Source organism: Haemaphysalis longicornis, unplaced genomic scaffold, assembly GCF_048455015.1.
Source record: "Haemaphysalis longicornis isolate Haplotype H1 unplaced genomic scaffold, Haemaphysalis longicornis Haplotype H1 scaffold_37, whole genome shotgun sequence".
NCBI classification, from domain to species: domain Eukaryota; kingdom Metazoa; phylum Arthropoda; class Arachnida; order Ixodida; family Ixodidae; genus Haemaphysalis; species Haemaphysalis longicornis.
Genome location: NW_027526355.1, coordinates 2,812,354 through 2,830,857, shown reverse-complemented (window position 1 = coordinate 2,830,857; position 18,504 = coordinate 2,812,354). Strand labels below are relative to the sequence as shown.

General features: G+C 50.3%; 1 protein-coding gene across 1 annotated transcript in view; it reads left to right on the top strand.

The window, feature by feature from the left end:
- The window catches only part of LOC144178001 (ecdysone oxidase-like), a 132,430-nt gene that overhangs the window by 92,282 nt on the left and 21,644 nt on the right, over positions 1 to 18,504 (top strand). The window contains exons 8-9 of the mRNA XM_077705548.1: positions 1,977 to 2,140; positions 4,070 to 4,247. Coding sequence (XP_077561674.1) covers positions 1,977 to 2,140; positions 4,070 to 4,247 — 342 coding nt within the window. The remainder of the gene's footprint in view (positions 1 to 1,976; positions 2,141 to 4,069; positions 4,248 to 18,504) is intronic.

Genomic DNA, 18,504 nt, shown 5'->3' with positions numbered 1-18,504 from the left:
TATGGTAAAAGATATTCTCTGTTTCAACTAGGGGAAATCAGCAGGAGGCTTAAACGTTTTCGAACTGAACAAACAGCTCCTTGTTGTTGTTGAAACCGCTTTTTGAGAAAAAAAATAGGGTAAGGTAGTTGGGTCTGAAGTGGAGCTATGAGTGACCATCCTATTCCGGTAGGCGGTGGGGCGTAGCTACAGTCTTCGCCCGGGTATGATGACATGCTGTTCTTCGAGCTGGCTTCTGCGCAGCACGCGTTACCAATGCTCAGGAAATGAGGCGAGAGGGGCGGGGAGAGGAGGATCGGACGGACCTGTCTAGACTAGGTGGAAGAGTTGCAGAACGACCTGTTGATTCAGTAGAGGGTGGGGAGACATAGTGAAGGCGGGTGTGGTAGTGGTACGTATCGGTTTGTAGGCGGCGCCATACGCATGCATCGGTGTTTGTGATGAAGGGATGTGGGGACGATAGAGTCGTGGAATGTTCCGGTAGTGGCTTAGGATGTCAGTGTAAGTGGGGGTAAGGGGTGAAGGGCCAGTAGGTACTTCACGCGGGCCAGTAGGTACTTCACTGGTGTCTTCTGGGAATTGGCGGTAAGAGGTCGCGGGTGGTGGCGTGCGCCACCTCGTCCCAAAGGAGAAATGTGCGGCTAGGAAGCCGCACTATGCGGTTCGTCGGGAGTGTTTGTCGGTTTGCTAGGATGTTGGAGCTGACGCGAGTGATTTGTCCCGTAGCGTAGCGGCAGCAAGCAGATTGGGAGTCGGTCAGTATTATAATGTCCCATGATGGCGAGTTGGTGATGGCAAAATTGAGTGCAGCCTACCCGGCGGTATCGGTGGATCTCACTGCTATTGTGGCGGAAGCTCTGATGACATTGTTTGAGTGTATTGCTGCTACGGCATGGGCTGGGTAGGTGCGCAGTGGAGCTGTGTCAGTGTAGTAGGCATCGGCATTGGCGCCGTACTTCTTGAGGAGTAGGCGAGTGCGATGTCTGCCATTTTTATTAGCTCTCGTGGGGGGGGGGTCCTGCGCCAGGGGGGCCCGGTTCATTTGAACCCGTTGAACCACGGATAAGCCGCTCCTGATAACACGCTAGTACAGGTGTGCACCAGCCTCGTAGAACCCTTCTGTGGCGTGTTCCAGTCTACGTGCTGCTGCTTTCGCGCCGTAAGATAAATAAATGAAAGCGAAGGAAGAGACACATACTCGGAGTAGCAGGAAATAACTAATAAAACACTGCGTTAGCTTGACATTGACAAAAATGAAGGACCGCGAGACAACATGCAGACATACCATTGTATGTCATTTTGCAGGCAATATCGTCATGTACCTGTTGGAGCATTTGTAAGTCACTGGGGCTTTAAAAGCCGAATAAAATGTATTCGGCATTGATCGCAAAATACCTACTGTTTTAGTGACACTCCTTTCTAAATCAAAGGCTTTCGAGCTTATCAGGTAACCGCTGACAGAAAAAGTAGGTAGTGAGATGTGCATAATAACAAAACACGTGCGCTAGGTGTCGTTATATTCAAACAAATTTTGTATCTTTAACCACCCTCTTCGCTAGAAAACTAAATTTACCTTCAAATAAAGTCGAGATGTACGGTGTATACAATGTAGTTGCATATACATAGTTTATAGAGATGTAGTCAAGGTAGAGGTTGTGGGCACCACCCCCAAACAACCGGGACGTATGGCGGGGAACATGAAATGCCAGCAGTGCGCAGGCGCCGGGCGCGTGTGACAGCTATAAAAGAGCGTTGCATCCTGCGCACTGGGGGGCAGTGGACTACGAACTGCGTGATGCGGAGGTGCTGCGATACCAAGGACCAGGGAACGGTGAATAAACATGTTCATTTCATATGTGGTCTCAGCGTCTGCCCGCCTCCGGGTAGCAGCAAGGCCGCAGTTCACTGCAAGGTATAAAGGCTGTAATTGGACAAGTGGTGCTCGGTATGGTGCTAATGACATTTTACATTTTCAGGATCTCTAATATACCCTTCAGGGGCAGATTCAGTCGCCTTCATAAACACTGAAAACTCTGACCCAAGATTTCCAGATATTCAATTTTTAATGGTTTCGGAGTACCCGAAACCTATTGAACTGCCGAAGATGTACCCGTATTGCCGTAAAGGACTTACCCCAGAGGTAAAACAATTAATACCTTTAAACAAATTTCTTTTCTATGCCAAACACTGTGAGTCATTGGAAAAGAGAATTAGGAGTTTGATCTTGTACTTGCATTTTGTCCCCGTATCAGAATGGAAGACAATAGATGTTTTTATCTTTGTGCACTTAAAACCCGTGTTTTAAGTGCGCAGAATTTAAGGGGCTCGCCTTGCCTTCGTAGCTTGCTTGCTGGCTCAAGTAGAGCCCCACGAGGTACCCTCGTAGCAGCGTCCCACAAAGGCTTCCAAAATAAGTGGTTTATACTGTCATCACCATTCGAAACTCGTGAACCTCTGGCACTTGTCATACATCTCCCCGTTCTTTAGCGCAAAGAAAACTGCAGGTACATTTTAGGGAGAATATACGTATTTAACGGGCAGTGCCCGCTTTTGTTTTGTTAAAACCGCTCGTTGGGTTGGTTTTTACTAAGCGAAAAAAGAAACGTGGCAGTGAAAGAAACCAATGGCGCGCTCCAAACTGCGCACTAAGGCGCCGGCGGCGCCGGCACGTGTTGGACGAAAAGCAACCACAAAAACAACAGAACTCCCGCTGGCGCAATTTAAGGCAGGGGGCGTGATAGCACGGCGAAAGCGGGAAATTTAAATAGCATTGTACAAACCTCCGTTCCATTCATCAAGAGAGAAGTGAGACATTGCGGCAAAGAGCGTGATGGGTGGTAGCAGTGAAGGGATAACGGCTCTACAGCCCATTATTGCGAATCACTGCTCTGCACTTCCCACAGCTTTCACAATCAGTGCAACGGCTGGAATTTTTTCTCGTCACAACAATTGGCCTGAATGAAAAGATTTCTTATTTTCAGAAAAAAATTTCAGGAAAGAAGGCATAATTGTCAACTGTTGTTTTTCCGTAATGAAAACAAAATACAAAGAAATAACCTCTACGGCAGTAAAATCAGACCGCTCCCTGGTAGTGCTAATAGCAGGGCTTATTTTAAGCATTTTTACAAAAGTAATTTAGCAAAGACAAGCAATGTACAGGAGTGCGAAAAACAGGAGTTTAGTAGAGGAGTTTCATACAGGAGTACGAAAAACGGCAATCGCCACCCTTTTTCCGCATGTAAAAAGGCGATACTAAGTTCACCCCGTGTCCCCGCGAGGAGGGCGTCTCACTGTAGCTTATTAGAGCTCCCTACGCCTATATTGCCTTTGTGGGTGCACGTTGCTGGGCTTCTACACTTACCTGTGTTTATGGCGCTTTTAGTCATCGGTGTCTGTTAACATTGATTCATACTTCTTACCTGTCAGGCCAGACTTAAATAGTAATCTCCATATCTGACACGGGCCGCGGAACAGTTCACGCCGTGCTCGGTACTACTCGCAATTTACAACTATAAAAGGTTAGTTGAAAGGAAGTATTTCTCCAAGCATTAAAACACTGCTATATAATCACGTTATTAACAGCGAAATACCTCCAGGGTGGAGACCGCTGTGCCAGCTTGCCACAACAATGCACAATTCTAAACAGCTGGCAAAAGACTTCCCGTATTTCTGTTCGTTATGTATATTCGCGATTTTGTAGGCCAACTTGGCGAACGACATGGCTCGGCGCTCAATGCGTCGAATAAGCGCCGATGTCGTACCCGCGTTCTTTGTACCATTTTGAGCCAAACATATGCTTGACGAAGTACCCTCGCGGATCCTCATAGGAGTTAGTCTACCAATTATTTGTGCGCATAGACGAGAAATTGTTTGGCTGTTAACCACACAAATTTTGAAACTTTGATCAATTGTCAGAGCAACATTACCCTTGCCACTTCCACTCCTATAGATGCACGATCAACAGTAAGGACCAATCAAAGATATGAATAGCCCTCTACCAACTGTCCCCCTAGGCGTTGTAAATAGGTACACCCTCTATAAATTTACAATGTTTCTTGTTTTATTCCAGCAATGCCCCACAATTTACCACGTTTGGCTAAGAAGCTACTTCATGTCTGTTGCTCCAATACTTCTGCGTCCGAAGGCAAGCGGGTTTATAAAACTGAAAAGTGCGAATCCATTCGACCACCCTATAATCGACCCTCAGCTACTTTCTCATGAAGCAGATATGGAGACTATGGTAAAAGGTAAGTCCAAAGTTCACTTTTTATGTTCGGTAAAACTCATTGTGAATTTGTATCCTTCCCTGAGAAGTTAAACAGTGCTAAACTATCTGCTCCTCTTGAAACCTTTAATAGTTTTTATTCATGGCCGGAGTCCAAAGTGGGTTTCGAACGGAAATGGCACTCTTCCCAGACTAGCGTTTCGTAAACTGCATCGGATACAAGCATTGTGCGCACCGACATCCAGATCCTATCGGATTTCTATGGCCTAAGAGAAACTCTCAGCAAGCAACGCCTGCTTCACCCTTGTTTGGCTATGAGCGGAGGCGCGCAGTGTCCATTGCCAACACAGCCTTCTCATTTTAAAGCTTGCATAATCCTGTTTACTTTCCGCAGAAAGCGGTTCACAAATGAGCTGATGTGCTGTCTTCAATAACCTTTTTGCGAGAGGCGTAGAATTTCTCCTTTCTGGAAATCCGGCACTCGGGCCATTTTAAGCATGTTGCCACTCCACGAAAAAAAAAGTATACTGTAGTAGCGAAGTGCTGGGAATGGAAAGCGTGCGAAAAATTATAGGACCGCTGTATTACAAGCTACGTGCCCCTTGAACGTAGATAGTATAGAAAGGTTACACATGGGGCACCTGTGTTAAATATGGCGCAAAAATAAATACATCTTCAAAAACAGTCCATTTTTACAGTTTCATCCGCAAATAAAACGAAAAGCAACGATGCAGCAAGTACCAGTTCGCCAACCTTTTACACCAATAAACGTGGTTTTGAATGAAAACGCAAAAGGAAGAAAAGCCTAGCTAGTTGGTACGGTTGCATATTAAACTAAACTATCAAGACGGGGCAAGAAAGCGTGACGGTAGAGGCGCTGACTTTTAACGAAAGTGTTTTTTATCTAACACACACATATACACATACATCTTTCCATGCACATTCATTCTGTGTATCAATAAACAACTACAACCTTTTAGCAGACCTAACGAACTCACAGCTTTGAACATAGGAAACTAACTGGTCTATCTAACAGGCATGGGTGGGTGGCTTATGCATAGGTGGCTTATGCATTCACCCCAAAAGTTTTTATGTTTAAGGCTTTCACTACTTCTCTTGTTTTATCACCGTGTTGATATCATTGCACTGTGTCACTGAAGAATATCATGCATTTGCATTTTGTCCGCTTGAGTGACAGTGGACGGAGATCTTACGTTTTAGCGCTGAATGATGCTCGAGGAGTCTAAAATTCACGCACTTTTCCGACTGTACCATATACACGCGTTCACACGGCAAGGGTTTCTGATATTCAAGTCATTCCCTTCATACACTCTACAAATTGGAGGGTATGGCGCATGTCACAATTACTAGCCAAGCTGTCATTTTTGTTTTTGTGCATGCGTTGAACCGCAGGACACACTCGGCCGAGTTTTAGAAAAAAAACATTTACGGCATATAAGCTGCGTACCTTGATCATACGTTGTGACAGCCCATGTACGTGTAGGGCATCACTACAGTCAAAGTTTGTTAATTAGGATCTCTAGGGAAGAAAAAAACGTGCGAATTATCTCAATGTCGAATTATCGTACATTATACGATGATATAAAATTAATGATCTGAACAAGATGTATAAAATATTTATCGAAACAAGATGTTCTGATGGGGTTTACACCTAATTGGAGGTGTGGTTCGAGGTGAAAGATAAAGTGAATTCAAATAACTGCAGGTTGATTCCTGTTGTTGCGTAACGTGGGAAATTTAAATAACCGTAATGCCCCTGAAGCCTGTTAAGAGCTATTGTATAGGCGTTAATGTGCTCGTAGCTGCAAATAACACAAGGTTCATGAACGCAGTGGACAATTCTTTCAACCCATCTCAAAACTTTCACTTCAACTTTGTGACATATTGCGGCCAAGAAAATAAAACTTAGCACCTCGGGCAACTTTTGTTCCTATAGGACCTGGCGATATCTGAAATACCTCACCGTTAAAGCCAACAAATGCATTTCTTATACAAAAAAAGTTCCTCAAACGATTCTACAGGCTTGAGAGATAAATTCAGAATTGCAACCTTATCATTATCCGGAATACTTCTTTCCTCCACATAATTTATTAACTTATCGTCTGATAAAAATAGCATAGATACTTTATGTCTACGCTAAATCCACTTAAGTCTTGTTTCCTATCAGAACGCAGAAATTAAATTACAGCTTCTGAATTTAACACAGCAAAGGGTTCATCTACAAAAAGGAAATAAAGCTTTGTATGAGAGAAAGATAAGACCACCATATTGATCTGCATAGCATAAAAAGACCTCTTGAAACGTCCAAGCCCCCACGTTTTAACAACCTGAGTGCTCGTTTTTTAGCTGCTTCCAAGCATACCTGATATTCAATCAAACTCCTTACAGCTATCATCGCCTTCACCGACATCTCGTCTGGCATCTATATGTCCGATTTTATAAGCCGAAAGTTGATGCTCACAAGATGGCGAACAACAGTCATGATACCTTCAGAATTAGTAGGAGGAGGCTTCTCTAAAATTAACACAATCAACACGATACCTGCCTTGGTCACTCTCGAGAGCACACCATGCGACACTTCTCGCCAAAGTCAGCCTCTGTACATCGCTCATATAAGGTCCAACCGTGTCCTTCTATTTTCTTGTGGGAAGTGAAGAATGTGTGTGCAACCCATCAGAATTCAGTTGGGCTCCTAGTGTGGGCAGACCAGTCCCAAAGCAGATTTCAACGAGCAAGCGGCCAGGAAGCAGTGGTAATGGTACCGGACTTGCCGTCATAGCTGGGACAGTAGAATACTGTTAATTTTATTGACGTGGGCAGTGGCGAGGGTAGTGAGTGAACAACTTTATTTTACCCGAGACAGGAATGCGAGAAATAAAAGGTGGAGGCCTTTTTAATTGTCCCTCACCCGCCCCTCCCGCCCCCTTTCTATAGACGGCGATCTGGAGTCTTTGGCCCCTGGCGGAGTGTTGGGCTAAGTGGACGGCGCGGAATTGAATGTTGTGGTATCTCTATCTCACAATATGCATAACCCTAGCATTGCACAAGGCATTCACTCATGGACACTGCGAGGAAACACCGCGGGTTTGAGCTGTTTGAGCACGCTCACGATACTGAAACGCCGTCGCGCCAACTTACACCGCCTCGGTTGTGCAGGTGGTGAAGGGGACGACAAAGGAATATGCCCAGGGTACGGAGGGAAGACGTTTATTTTACATTAACGTCCCAGTTACACAATTTAAAGTACAAGTACGCACTTCCCTTGAGGTGAAAGAGGCGATGGGGCGCCACGCGCAAGTGTGCGCGTCGTCGGCGCAAAGCCAGTGGGCTCTTCGGTAAGGGCAAATTCCGGGGTGAGCGCACGTTGTGCGCGCGCGCATCGCCGTGCTGGCCAGATCGGCTCGCAGCAGCGAGGGAGACGGGGCCCATTCACTCACAGGCGCGTACCGCACGGCGTGATCGTCGAGTGGTAGATACGGCCTTACTATATGCAAGCGTAGGGGCAACAGGAGCAGCCTCAGGCACGGGCCGCAGCCAGAAGGGCTGGTGGTCTTTCGCCGGCGCAACAGAGTTGCAGCCGGCTGGGAAAGAAAGCGTCACATACCTTCCGCCAACGCCTTCGGCGTCCTGGAAGCGTCTCCCCGAACGGACCCCCGCGCAGGGCGCGCGTTCGCGTCCCGGCGAGAGGGGGGTTCGCGAATCGTTCAAACGGACCGATGAGGTGAGGTTAGCTCGACTAACAGGGCGGAGCTCCCGCTGCGTGACTGTGTTTTATAGCCCCAACGGTCGCTGCAGCCTTCACCTCAGGCAGGAGTTTAAGAAGACGGCTCGGCTGTGCACAGTGGCGCCGGGACGAGCCGGCATTTTGGAGAAAGAGGGGAAAAGTGCCGCGCAACGCCAGAAACCCAGTGATCGCGCAATGGCTTGTTCGTCAGGATCCCCACACTCTCCTCTCCTTAAATGCCCTCGCCGGTCTGAGAAGAGTTGACCGGCCATCGCCCAGGCTTGCAAAAGACGGCGAAGAGTAGAAAAGTATGCATGCACAGGGCAGTCTCAGTCCCCAGCCCATACAAAATATTTACAAACTACACTAACAACACTACCCCCCTCCAGCACGAATGATACACACAGGAAAACTACACGCGACACTGAGAGACATAATACATACTAATCGCTTCCATTTGCACGCAGAAAATGAAGCTATTGAAATATAAAATTACAATGAATGCGACACTATAATAATAACAATAATGGTAATAAAATATGCATGCAGGACGACACTATGCAACATAGGATTACAAAAAAAAGAAAAAAAAAACACACTACGACGACAAAGAATTAGGGCAAAAGAGAAGACACAGGCATGCTACAAACTACGCTAAGATACGAAAGTAATATTTCTACAAAAATTCGGGAGACTCAGTTCCGCGGTGCTTGTGCAAAGTTCGGCGATGGGAGCACAAACGTTTTTTTCTGGGAAACGGCCGTTGTGGTCAATCAAGGAGAGAAGATGTTGGGCACCAGTGCCGCGACGACCTCACCGTGGCGCGAGATAGCAGCTCCACAAAGGGGGTACCAGCCAGGATGACATGCGGGTTGAGCAGCCAGCCGGCAGGTATAACGACCATGATGGCGCTGCTCAGGTGTACACCTAGCGTGGTACTCGATGGGTGCCCCTCCAAGGAGCGACGAGTGGCGCTGGTGGTGGCTGTCGCCCAGCGTGAGTGAGGCAGTTGCCGGGCGACCGTCGTGGTGACGATGACGCATGGTGCGGTTCCGATGACACCGCCATATTGTCATCATCTGGAGAGGGCACATATGCCGCAACACGCAACTGGCCGCCAGTCCCGCCCTTGTTAGTGCAGGGCATCCCGGCCACGTTCGCCTGCTGAAGGCGGTGCGCAGGGGGTACTGTGAGCCAGCGCACCGACTACTAGCGACACCTGCCCGACACATCAGAAGCCAGCGCCGCAAGCGCACAGACTACGGCGACACCTGCCTGCCACATCGAAAGCGAGCACGAAGCCGAGGAGAGCGAGTGTGCGGCGCGCGGCCGGCGGTAGTAGCTTGAGAGGCTCCTCGAGGCGTCTTGCCTCGCTAATAAAGTTAGTTTTCTGCCTTCGAGTGCCTTGGTCGCGTCTCGGGCCCTCGCTGGCCCGCGTCGCCCCTCACAACTGGCGCAGTCGACCCCGAACCGTGCCTGGAGCATCGCCCCGTGAAGTTTCGTCGCCCAGCGCTCCCTCCGTGTGCAGGTGCTACCGCCCACTTCGCCGGAGCCATTTCGCGCTTCGCCCTGTGTTTCGCCGACTGTCGTGTTGGCGCCTGCCCGCCCGATGAAGTAACCTGCCTTCAGTGCCCAAACCGTTCGCCCTACTCGCCCTCTCGTCTCGTAACCAGTTTGCTGCCTTGTACCGCCATGCCGCTCGTGAATTGGAACGAGGCTACGCCAGAGGACCTCGCAGGCTTTACAGCAGATTATCTCCGTGAAGAGTTGGCTCGCCGAAATCTGGACGCTACCGGGCCGAAGGAAGAAGTAATAAACCGCCTTATCGCCGACATCGCTCAAAACCGCTCAGCCACGCCCATTTCCCCAGACTCCGCGGCGTCCACCCAGCGCCCTGACACAGCACCGCCTCCGCCGAGCTCCGATGCAGCACAAACTACCGAGTTGCTGACAGGTTTACTTCAGCAGCTCCTTCATGTGTCGCAACGCGTTGCAGTCCCTGTTCAAGTCACAACTCTTCCAGACCTGTCCGCATCGCTTCCTACTTACAGTGGGGACGGCGGCATTTCAGCGTCCCACTGGATTGAAGAGTTGGAGCGAACTCAAAACCTTGCTTCGTGGCAGCCTTCAACACTACTCGCCGTCGCCATGGGCAAACTTCGTGGAGCGGCCGCTGATTGGAAAGCTGTCATTGGCCGTCAATGCCCGACGTGGGAAACGTTCAGGCAAGCGTTCCTAGATCAATTCAGCGCCAAGCAGACCTTGCTGCAGTGGCAACAAGCAGTTACTTGTCGCGTGCAAGCACACGAAGAGAATCTTGTCAACTACTCTCTGGCAAAGCTGAAGCTCATTTCTGGATGCCCAGTCACTCTCTCGGACACTCAGCGCATAGAGTACGCCCTTCAAGGCATTGCCGACTCGAACCTGGCCACTACTATAGCAGCACAACGCCCAGCGCCCGTCGCAGCATATATGGACATTGTCACTCAGCTTGATCAAACACTGAGCCATTCGGCCATTCCATTTTCACGCCCAGGGTATCTAAACGCCACACCACCCACTCCAAGCCTACAGTCGCCTTCCCGCAACTCAGCGTACATGAATCCTCAGGCTGTGTCAGACAGAACGAGCCGGCCACAGCGAATTTCAGCCCTGCCACCAGACCAACAAGAGTTCCGATACCACACCATCTCCGCTAAACATGGCGCTCCTGCCTACCGTCCTGGACAGAACTTGGCCGAAGCTGTGTGCTTCCAATGCCGCCAAAAAGGACATCTCGCATCCAAGTGTCCATCTAGAGCTACCGCTCCAACGTCTAGTACACATTCTTCCCCAGCTCTCCACAGTACCCCTTCGGAAACCCTCGATGGATCACTGGTCCAGTGTGCCCTTGTTACCACCACAATTGCTGGGATTGGTCAAGTGGATGCATTTCCCGACAGTGGATCGAAAGTGACGCTTGTTAACCGCTGCCTGGTCAGCTCTTTGCCCCTCTTGCCCTGGACTAGACCCCCTCTAGTCGTCGTCGGTGGAGAAACAGTAGCTCCAGCTGGTGCCGTATGTTTGAAGGTTTCTGTCGGACCTATCACCGCCTTGGTTGAAGCAGCCGCCCTCCATAATAATGCTGTGCCACTTATATTAGGTGAAGACTGGTTTTCTGCAAGCCATGCACAATTGGTGTTTCAGCCACCCATGCCAACTGAAATTCGCCACGCACCCACAGGAACGATTGTTCGGTGCCATGAACGACTGTTGCCCAGGATGTCGAATGCTGTTATGATCCAGGGGCCCTCTTTCAATCACCACATGCCTGGACATCACAGATCAGCAGGCCTCCAGCGTTTGCCACTCCCAGAAGAGGAGCCGTGGTTACCACTATCTTGCCAAGATGATGTTCCAAACACCTACAGCCCCTCTCCGAAATGCAAGCAAGCTGCTTCTCCAATAGTTGAGCAGAAACGCAGCCAGTCCAAAAGCAAGTTGAGCAAAAGTCGCAGCAGCAACAGCACAAGTGGCAGTTCCCGCAAGCCCTCGTCCTCATCGAGCAGTAAAGCGCACAAGAGCAGTTCAAGAAACAAGGAGCGGCACAAAGATCCACCCCAGGAGAAAAACAAGTCATGTGACGCCAAACCTTCATCTGCAGGAGATGTTGAGCACAATGCAGAGCACAAGCCACCCGAACTAAAGCAGTTGGAAGCCAAAATTACAGAGCCAAAATTGTCTGAGGCCAAAAGTTCATCGTCAGAAACTGATTCAAGGCGAGCAGACAAGTCATCGCAGAAGCACCGAGACAAGTCGAAGGGCAAAAGCTACAAAAAGCGTTCCTCCAAGGGGCACAGTTCTCAAAAAGAAGCAGCATTGAAAGTCTCTTCGCTTCCACCGCCAGCACACGCAGAACCCGCCTCCGCAAAGCCTTCAATGAGCAGCTCCGTGCTACGTCGTCCACCATCGTCGCCGCCTCCCCCTTCCAACAAACCGCGAAAGCAGAAGTCGGAACGGAAGAAAAAGGAGTCTTCCAAATTGCATCAGCTCAAGAATTCGGCCAAAAAGCCCCGGTGTCGGCAAAGCAGAAGCCACCACCAGAACCCTCGGAACGGAAGTTACGGCCAGAGCCTCTGAAGTGGAAGCTGCCAGCGGAGCCCCTGGGGCGGAAGCCGCCCGAACCCCCAGCGCCAAAGGCGCCTACCCGAGCGCTTGAAGGACTATTCCCTCTCGCAATGAAGGCAGCAAGCAGTGCCACTTCCGTGACCAAAGGGACTTGGTCCAACAGAGAGGAGCCGGATGTGAGCCAGCGCACCGACTACTAGCGACACCTGCCCGACACATCAGAAGCCAGCGCCGCAAGCGCACAGACTACGGCGACACCTGCCTGCCACATCGAAAGCGAGCACGAAGCCGAGGAGAGCGAGTGTGCGGCGCGCGGCCGGCGGTAGTAGCTTGAGAGGCTCCTCGAGGCGTCTTGCCTCGCTAATAAAGTTAGTTTTCTGCCTTCGAGTGCCTTGGTCGCGTCTCGGGCCCTCGCTGGCCCGCGTCGCCCCTCACAGTACATGCCGTTGACCCCCGAGTCAGCACAGCTGTTCAGGGCCCGGTCAAGTTCACGGCCGGGGAAACCCCCTCCCCATCCGTCGGTGTCTCTGCCCACGGACCCTTCACCACACCGACGAGGCACTACATGACCGCGGGCGCACGGGATGAAGCAGACACCACTCGCGAATGCACCGTTGGGTTCGCTGAAGAAGCACACACCACACGCACTCACTAACGCCCTCACAACATGCACGTCACAGCGTTCGTGCCACCGGGGCCAAGTTCCCTCGCCACAACGCGGTGCGCCCCACTCGTAGCGTCCGCCCGCCCAGCGTTTTCCAGGAAAACGCCACTGTCCTGTTGACATTGAATATACGGTCGCCAAAGGTCTGGCCCGTTCTCCCAACTTCGCACAGTTCAGGCAACGGCCTCTAATACGCGCTGCTCGCCCGAACACCGCGGCCGCGGACGACCGAAATCGGACACTTTCAAAACAAGCGCATTACTTCTCGAACCCCGCGCGCGAGGAGCAGGGGGATGTCCTCGAAGACCGACTGAGCTTCCACTTACTCACTCTCGCTGTCCAGCCAACACCGTACGCCTCCGAAGAGCAACTTCAATAGACAGCTAGCCCTTGTCGATACTTAAAAGTAAATAAAACGAGCCATAGAACATACCATGTCCTACATGCATAGAGTAAAGGGGGTTCCTGTACAAAACTAATAACCCAAAAACCAAGAAAAAATTTAACACTTAACGCCCTCAACAAGGCTAACACGCGAACCATACAGAACCCTGTAACTAAGCAAAAGAAAATACATTACCGCACCGTATGGTCCAACAGGGTCGACACTACCTCAGCCTGTGCATTAAAGCGAGAGCACTAAAAAAATTGCACAGGCGAATAGGTACATAATACATCATGCGCCATCAGAAGGCGTAAAATGGAACACGATAATACAAACAACGTCCCGCAACATGCGCACTTTTACAAACGGAACAAAAAGAGAAACATTTGCTTACAACTTGCTCGGGGGGTAGCGGAAACTGACCACACACAATGGACTGGGGCGGCCAGGGCGGCCGCGCTGACTGAGACTGAAAGAAGGGGTCAGCACGGGCGGCGAAAGTACCTGCCGTTTAGTGTCCTATGATTACCGAAGTGACCACTTCGTAACGTTATATTAATGAGCCGGCCGGGAGAAGCCTTGATCAACGTGGGTGCCTTGTCATCGCCGCGCAGAGCCACTGTGTTCTAGCGCCAAATAGTCATCCTGTGACACCATATAACTATAGCTCTGCTTGCTTCTCGGCAAAACTCCCTTCAAGTCGCAGGCGACTACCTGCCAAGGACGCACACTGTCAACTGGTTTCATCATTCCAGGCCGCTTTCCACCGCGCGCCTCCACCGTTTGGCAGACATGGCAGGATTGACAACCGCGAAAATATCTCGCTTCGTGCCGGGCCTGGTCACGGAGCGACTCAGTTTACCAAAACTTTGGAGCCGCCTAGATGACCGGCCAATGGTTCGTCATGAGCTTAGCGCAGCAGTGCGCACCTCAGACTTTGAGGGTTACCATACTGAATGGGCTAATTGCCCCATTATCGGTGGCTACGTACTTCAGCGCGAGTCCTTCACCGTCCAGTGTGGGGATCCTGACGCCCAAGCCATTGCGCGATCACTGGGTTTGTGGCGTTGCGCTGCGCTTTTCCCCTCTCCCCGAAATGCCAGCTCGTCTCGGCGCCACTGTGCACAGCCGAGCCGTCTTCTTAAACTCCTGCCTGAGGTGAAGGCTGCAGCGACCATTGCGGCTATAAAATACTGTCACGCAGCGGGCGCTCCGCCCTGGTAGTAGAGCGAACCTCACCTCATTGGTCCGTTTGAACGATTCCCGAAACCCCCTCTCGCCAGGACGCGAACGCGCGCCCTGCGCGGGGGTCCATTCGGGGAGACGCTTCCAGGACGCCGAAGGCATTGGCCGAAGGTATGTGACGCTTTCTTTACCAGCCGGCTGCAACTCTGTTGCGCCGGCGAAAGCCCACCAGCCCTTCCGGCTGCGGCCCGTGGCTAAGGCTGGTCCTGTTGCCCCTACGCTTGCATATAGTAATGTCGTACCTACCACTCGACCATCACGCCGTGCGGTACGCGCCTGTGAGTGAATGGGCCCCGTCTCCCTCTCTGCTGCGAGCCGATCTGGCCAGCACGGCGATGCGCCCGCGCACAACGTGCGCGCATCCCGGAATTTGCCCTGACCGAATAGCCCACTGGCTTTGCGCCGACGAGGCGCACACTTCCGCGTGGTGCCCCATCGCCTCTTTCAGCTCAAGGGAAGTGCGTACTTGTACTTTAAATTGTGTAACTGGGACGTTAATGTAAAATGAACGTCTTCCCTCCGTACCCTGGGCATATTCCTTTGTCGCCCCCTTCTCCACCTGCCCAACAGAGGCGGTGTTAAGTTGGCGCGACGGCGTTTCAGTATCGTGAGCGTGCTCAAATAGCTCGAACCCGCGGTGGTTCCTCGCAGTGTGCATGAGTGCATGCCTTGTGCAATGCTATGGTTATGCGTATTGTGAGGTACAGAGACCACAAACTCGCTTCGTCGGCGCAGCGCCAGTGGGCTCTTCGGTTAGGGCAAATTCCGGGGTGCGCGCACGTTTTGCGTGCGCGCATCGGCGTGCTGGCCAGATCGGCTCGCACCAGCGAGGGAGACGCTGCCCATTCACTCACAGGCGCGTACCGCACGGCGTGGTCGTCGAGTTTTAGGTACGGCCTTACTATATGCAAGCGTAGGGTTTCGGGAATCGTTACTATATGCGAGAGGGGGTTTCGGGAATCGTTCAAACGGACCAATGAGGTGAGGTTAGCTCGACTACCAGGGCGGAGCGCCCGCTGCGTGACAGTGTTTTATAGCCGCAATGGTCGCTGCAGCCTTCACCTCAGGCAGGCGTTTAAGAAGACGGCTCGGCTGTGCACAGTGGCGCCGAGACGAGCCGGCATTTCTGGGAGAGAGGGGAAAAGCGCCGCGCAACGCAACAAACCCAGGGATCGCGCAATGGCTTGGGCGTCAGGATCCCCACAATGTGCAGGTCTGAAATGAAATGACCCACATGGTCTCCCACTGCTCCGTATATGTGGTTTCGAGTGCTCTAGGTGTGCTGTTGTATTTCAGGAGGCAAGCCCATAGAATGCGTTGAAGGTCAGGCTATGCTGAACGTACTTTCTGCTTGCCCTTATAGAGCCGGTGTCGCAGCGACTGTAGATCACTGGATTCGAGTAATGTAGGTACTGTAGCGGACGCCATCCTCCTGACTCCCACTTTCTAAATGTGCGATGAAATGCTGGATACGTGGCTCTTTCTAATCTGGGATGATTATGTCCAGATAAGGCACCATGCGTTCCATACCCCCCGTGCGAAATGATGACACAGTTGTTTCCGGGCAGTCTTGGAGGCGAAGATTTCGAGCTTCCCTATGAACGTTTTCGTTTCTCGGCAGAGCAGAGTGTGCTGACAACCATATATTTTGGACCCCTTGGAGTTTTGACTCTGAATTTCCTGAGGATTCGTTGCGCTTGAGGTAAAATGCTTCCCGTGGTGAAGTTCCTGGTCGCAGATTTGGAATAGCTGATAATTTTTGCTGGAGTAGAGGTAATCAATACGGAATTGTCCGCCTTTCCTTAAACCTCTAGAGTATCCGTGCGGATTGTTGTGGAGGCTATGGAATTCTCCTGTCGATCGACCAGTGATACGACCATGGTGTTGTGGCCACCGTACTCGGCCGCACGCCCGTAGACAACGTCATCGAAGCGTTAGAATCGCCTTCGAAGGGCTTTGGGTCGCTTGTGTCTGTGTTCTGGGTGTTATACTGGGTTCACATTCCTGGTCATAGAGAATGTATCTACTGAGTACGTGATGCTCTGTCTTAAGCACTAAATGATTAACATAGGCGAATGCTCACTATATACTAGGGCTACACTGGTCCTCGACTTCAAAAAAGCTTTTGACCGGGTCCACCACGAGGCGGTGCTCTCCAACATTGTCCAGCTTTATATGAGACAAAGGGTGTATGATTACTGAAAAGGCTTTCTCTCCAGCTGCATGACGCAACTAACTATCGGGGGAATAGAACCTGGGGACATCAAGCTAGGTAGCAGAGGGACGCCACAAGGCTCTGTGCTTTCTCCTTTTCTTTTATGACTCCCTGATTATTCTACCATACCATCTTAACGGAATAGAAGGACTGTACTAATGCCTGTATACGGACGACGTACTGCTGTTGAACGCATGCAGAAAGCCAAAAATAACAGCTTCCCTAGTAAGTGTGACATGCACCAGTTTGTAGGGTGTAACAAGAAAGGAGTTGCATATCAGTTACCTTTGTCGTGTGATCCTGTGCATGTGGGACAGTCGAAGAGGTGCATGAATTTTGCACTCGCATAGCACCATTCGTGGCTAAAACGTAGGCCCTTCAGTCAGTTGTCACCCCATTTCCAGAATGTAAACGCGCACCGCCGTTTATTTATATAACTATGTTACGCGATAGCATTATTAGGCTTACTTTTCTTCATTTTGCTGCGTGCGCTCACCATGCGGAGTCAGGCGCTCGGAAACCCGCCTTCACTGCCTACTGGAAGCTACAACTGAGGCAAATAGAAAAGAGAGCTTGGCAAAATCAAAAATACCGCGCGGCGGCCACTCAAATGTGGAATAGATGACAAGGATACTACAACGAAGCAGATGATACGCGAATTAACAGGCGGCGCACCTGCGCAGTGGAGTTTGTTCTACACCCTGTTTGGGGTAGCATGCTCGCGAGACAAAGCCGCCAGCTGTGCCTTCAACTGAAGCTATCACACCAGAACGCTTCGCTCACAGGACAGAAGCGGGCAACAACACTCTACCTCCTAAATAAAACGCAAAAGATTGCAGCCACTCTCTCAAAAATAGGCCCAAGTTATGAAAACAGACAAACTAAATTATGTACAGGTAAGAAACGAAATCCAGTATGTATCATCTAATAAAAGGAATTTTCAAACTACTTATCGAGTTTAAGATAATATCACAGCCGTAAGCTCGGTTTTGCGAACGTTTTTTGGGACCGCGAGGGGAAGCTAACAAGACACGCTAAAGGTTAGCAAGGATGTCATCCCAGAGAAGGTTCACGCAAGAAGTCCCTGCATGACCGTACTGAGCAGCGGTACAGCCGGTCTAACGATCATCTTAACCCAAAACTCTTCAACCGATTTGCCCACATTGTAAATCGGCGATGATGCACCGAAAGAGTAGCAATGATATAATAAGAAACGATACGAGTGTTGCAAGCACTAATCATTAGCAGGAAATCCTACAGGCTGCCCTACTACAAACATACCCACACCAAAGCCAAATAAACAACACTATCACGACAGGATATAAAACAATCCTCAAGCTCCCCATCTTCGGCGCACGTTAAAGATCCCTAGTTGTTAAAAATTAATCCCATAATCAATCAATAAACCTCCAGATTTTCACGGTGATAAAAAGGTCCTAAAATGGATGAATATAACGCCTTTGCAGAAATAAGCCGAGGAGCCCTTCTAGCACTAATGGAACGGCTGGAAAAATAAACTCGGTACGGGCCATTGTATATAGATGGCCAGCCACTCGTTCTGGGAAAGAAACAACTGGAAGTCGTAATCAACACGTCACCGATCCATCGACATCCCAGAAAAACATTTTCTCCTCGGAAAGCAGGGATTCAAACGTATATAATTAGAGACAACAAGCCAAGAAGAACTCCTTAGAGGAAAGTTCCAAAACTGCGAAGATGTAGTATACAGTAGCACCGAGATCAATACAAAGGCACTAAGGCAACAACGGACGCATTGGGCTGCCTTGGCAATCTTTGCGACGGCATGACCTTTCTACACTCAGAAACAGGAAAAGCCCAAGTTCGAGCCATCCTCTTGGCAATCCAATTAGACAAACAATATATTGAATGGGAGCATGTACCTCTTTACGGGCTTCTA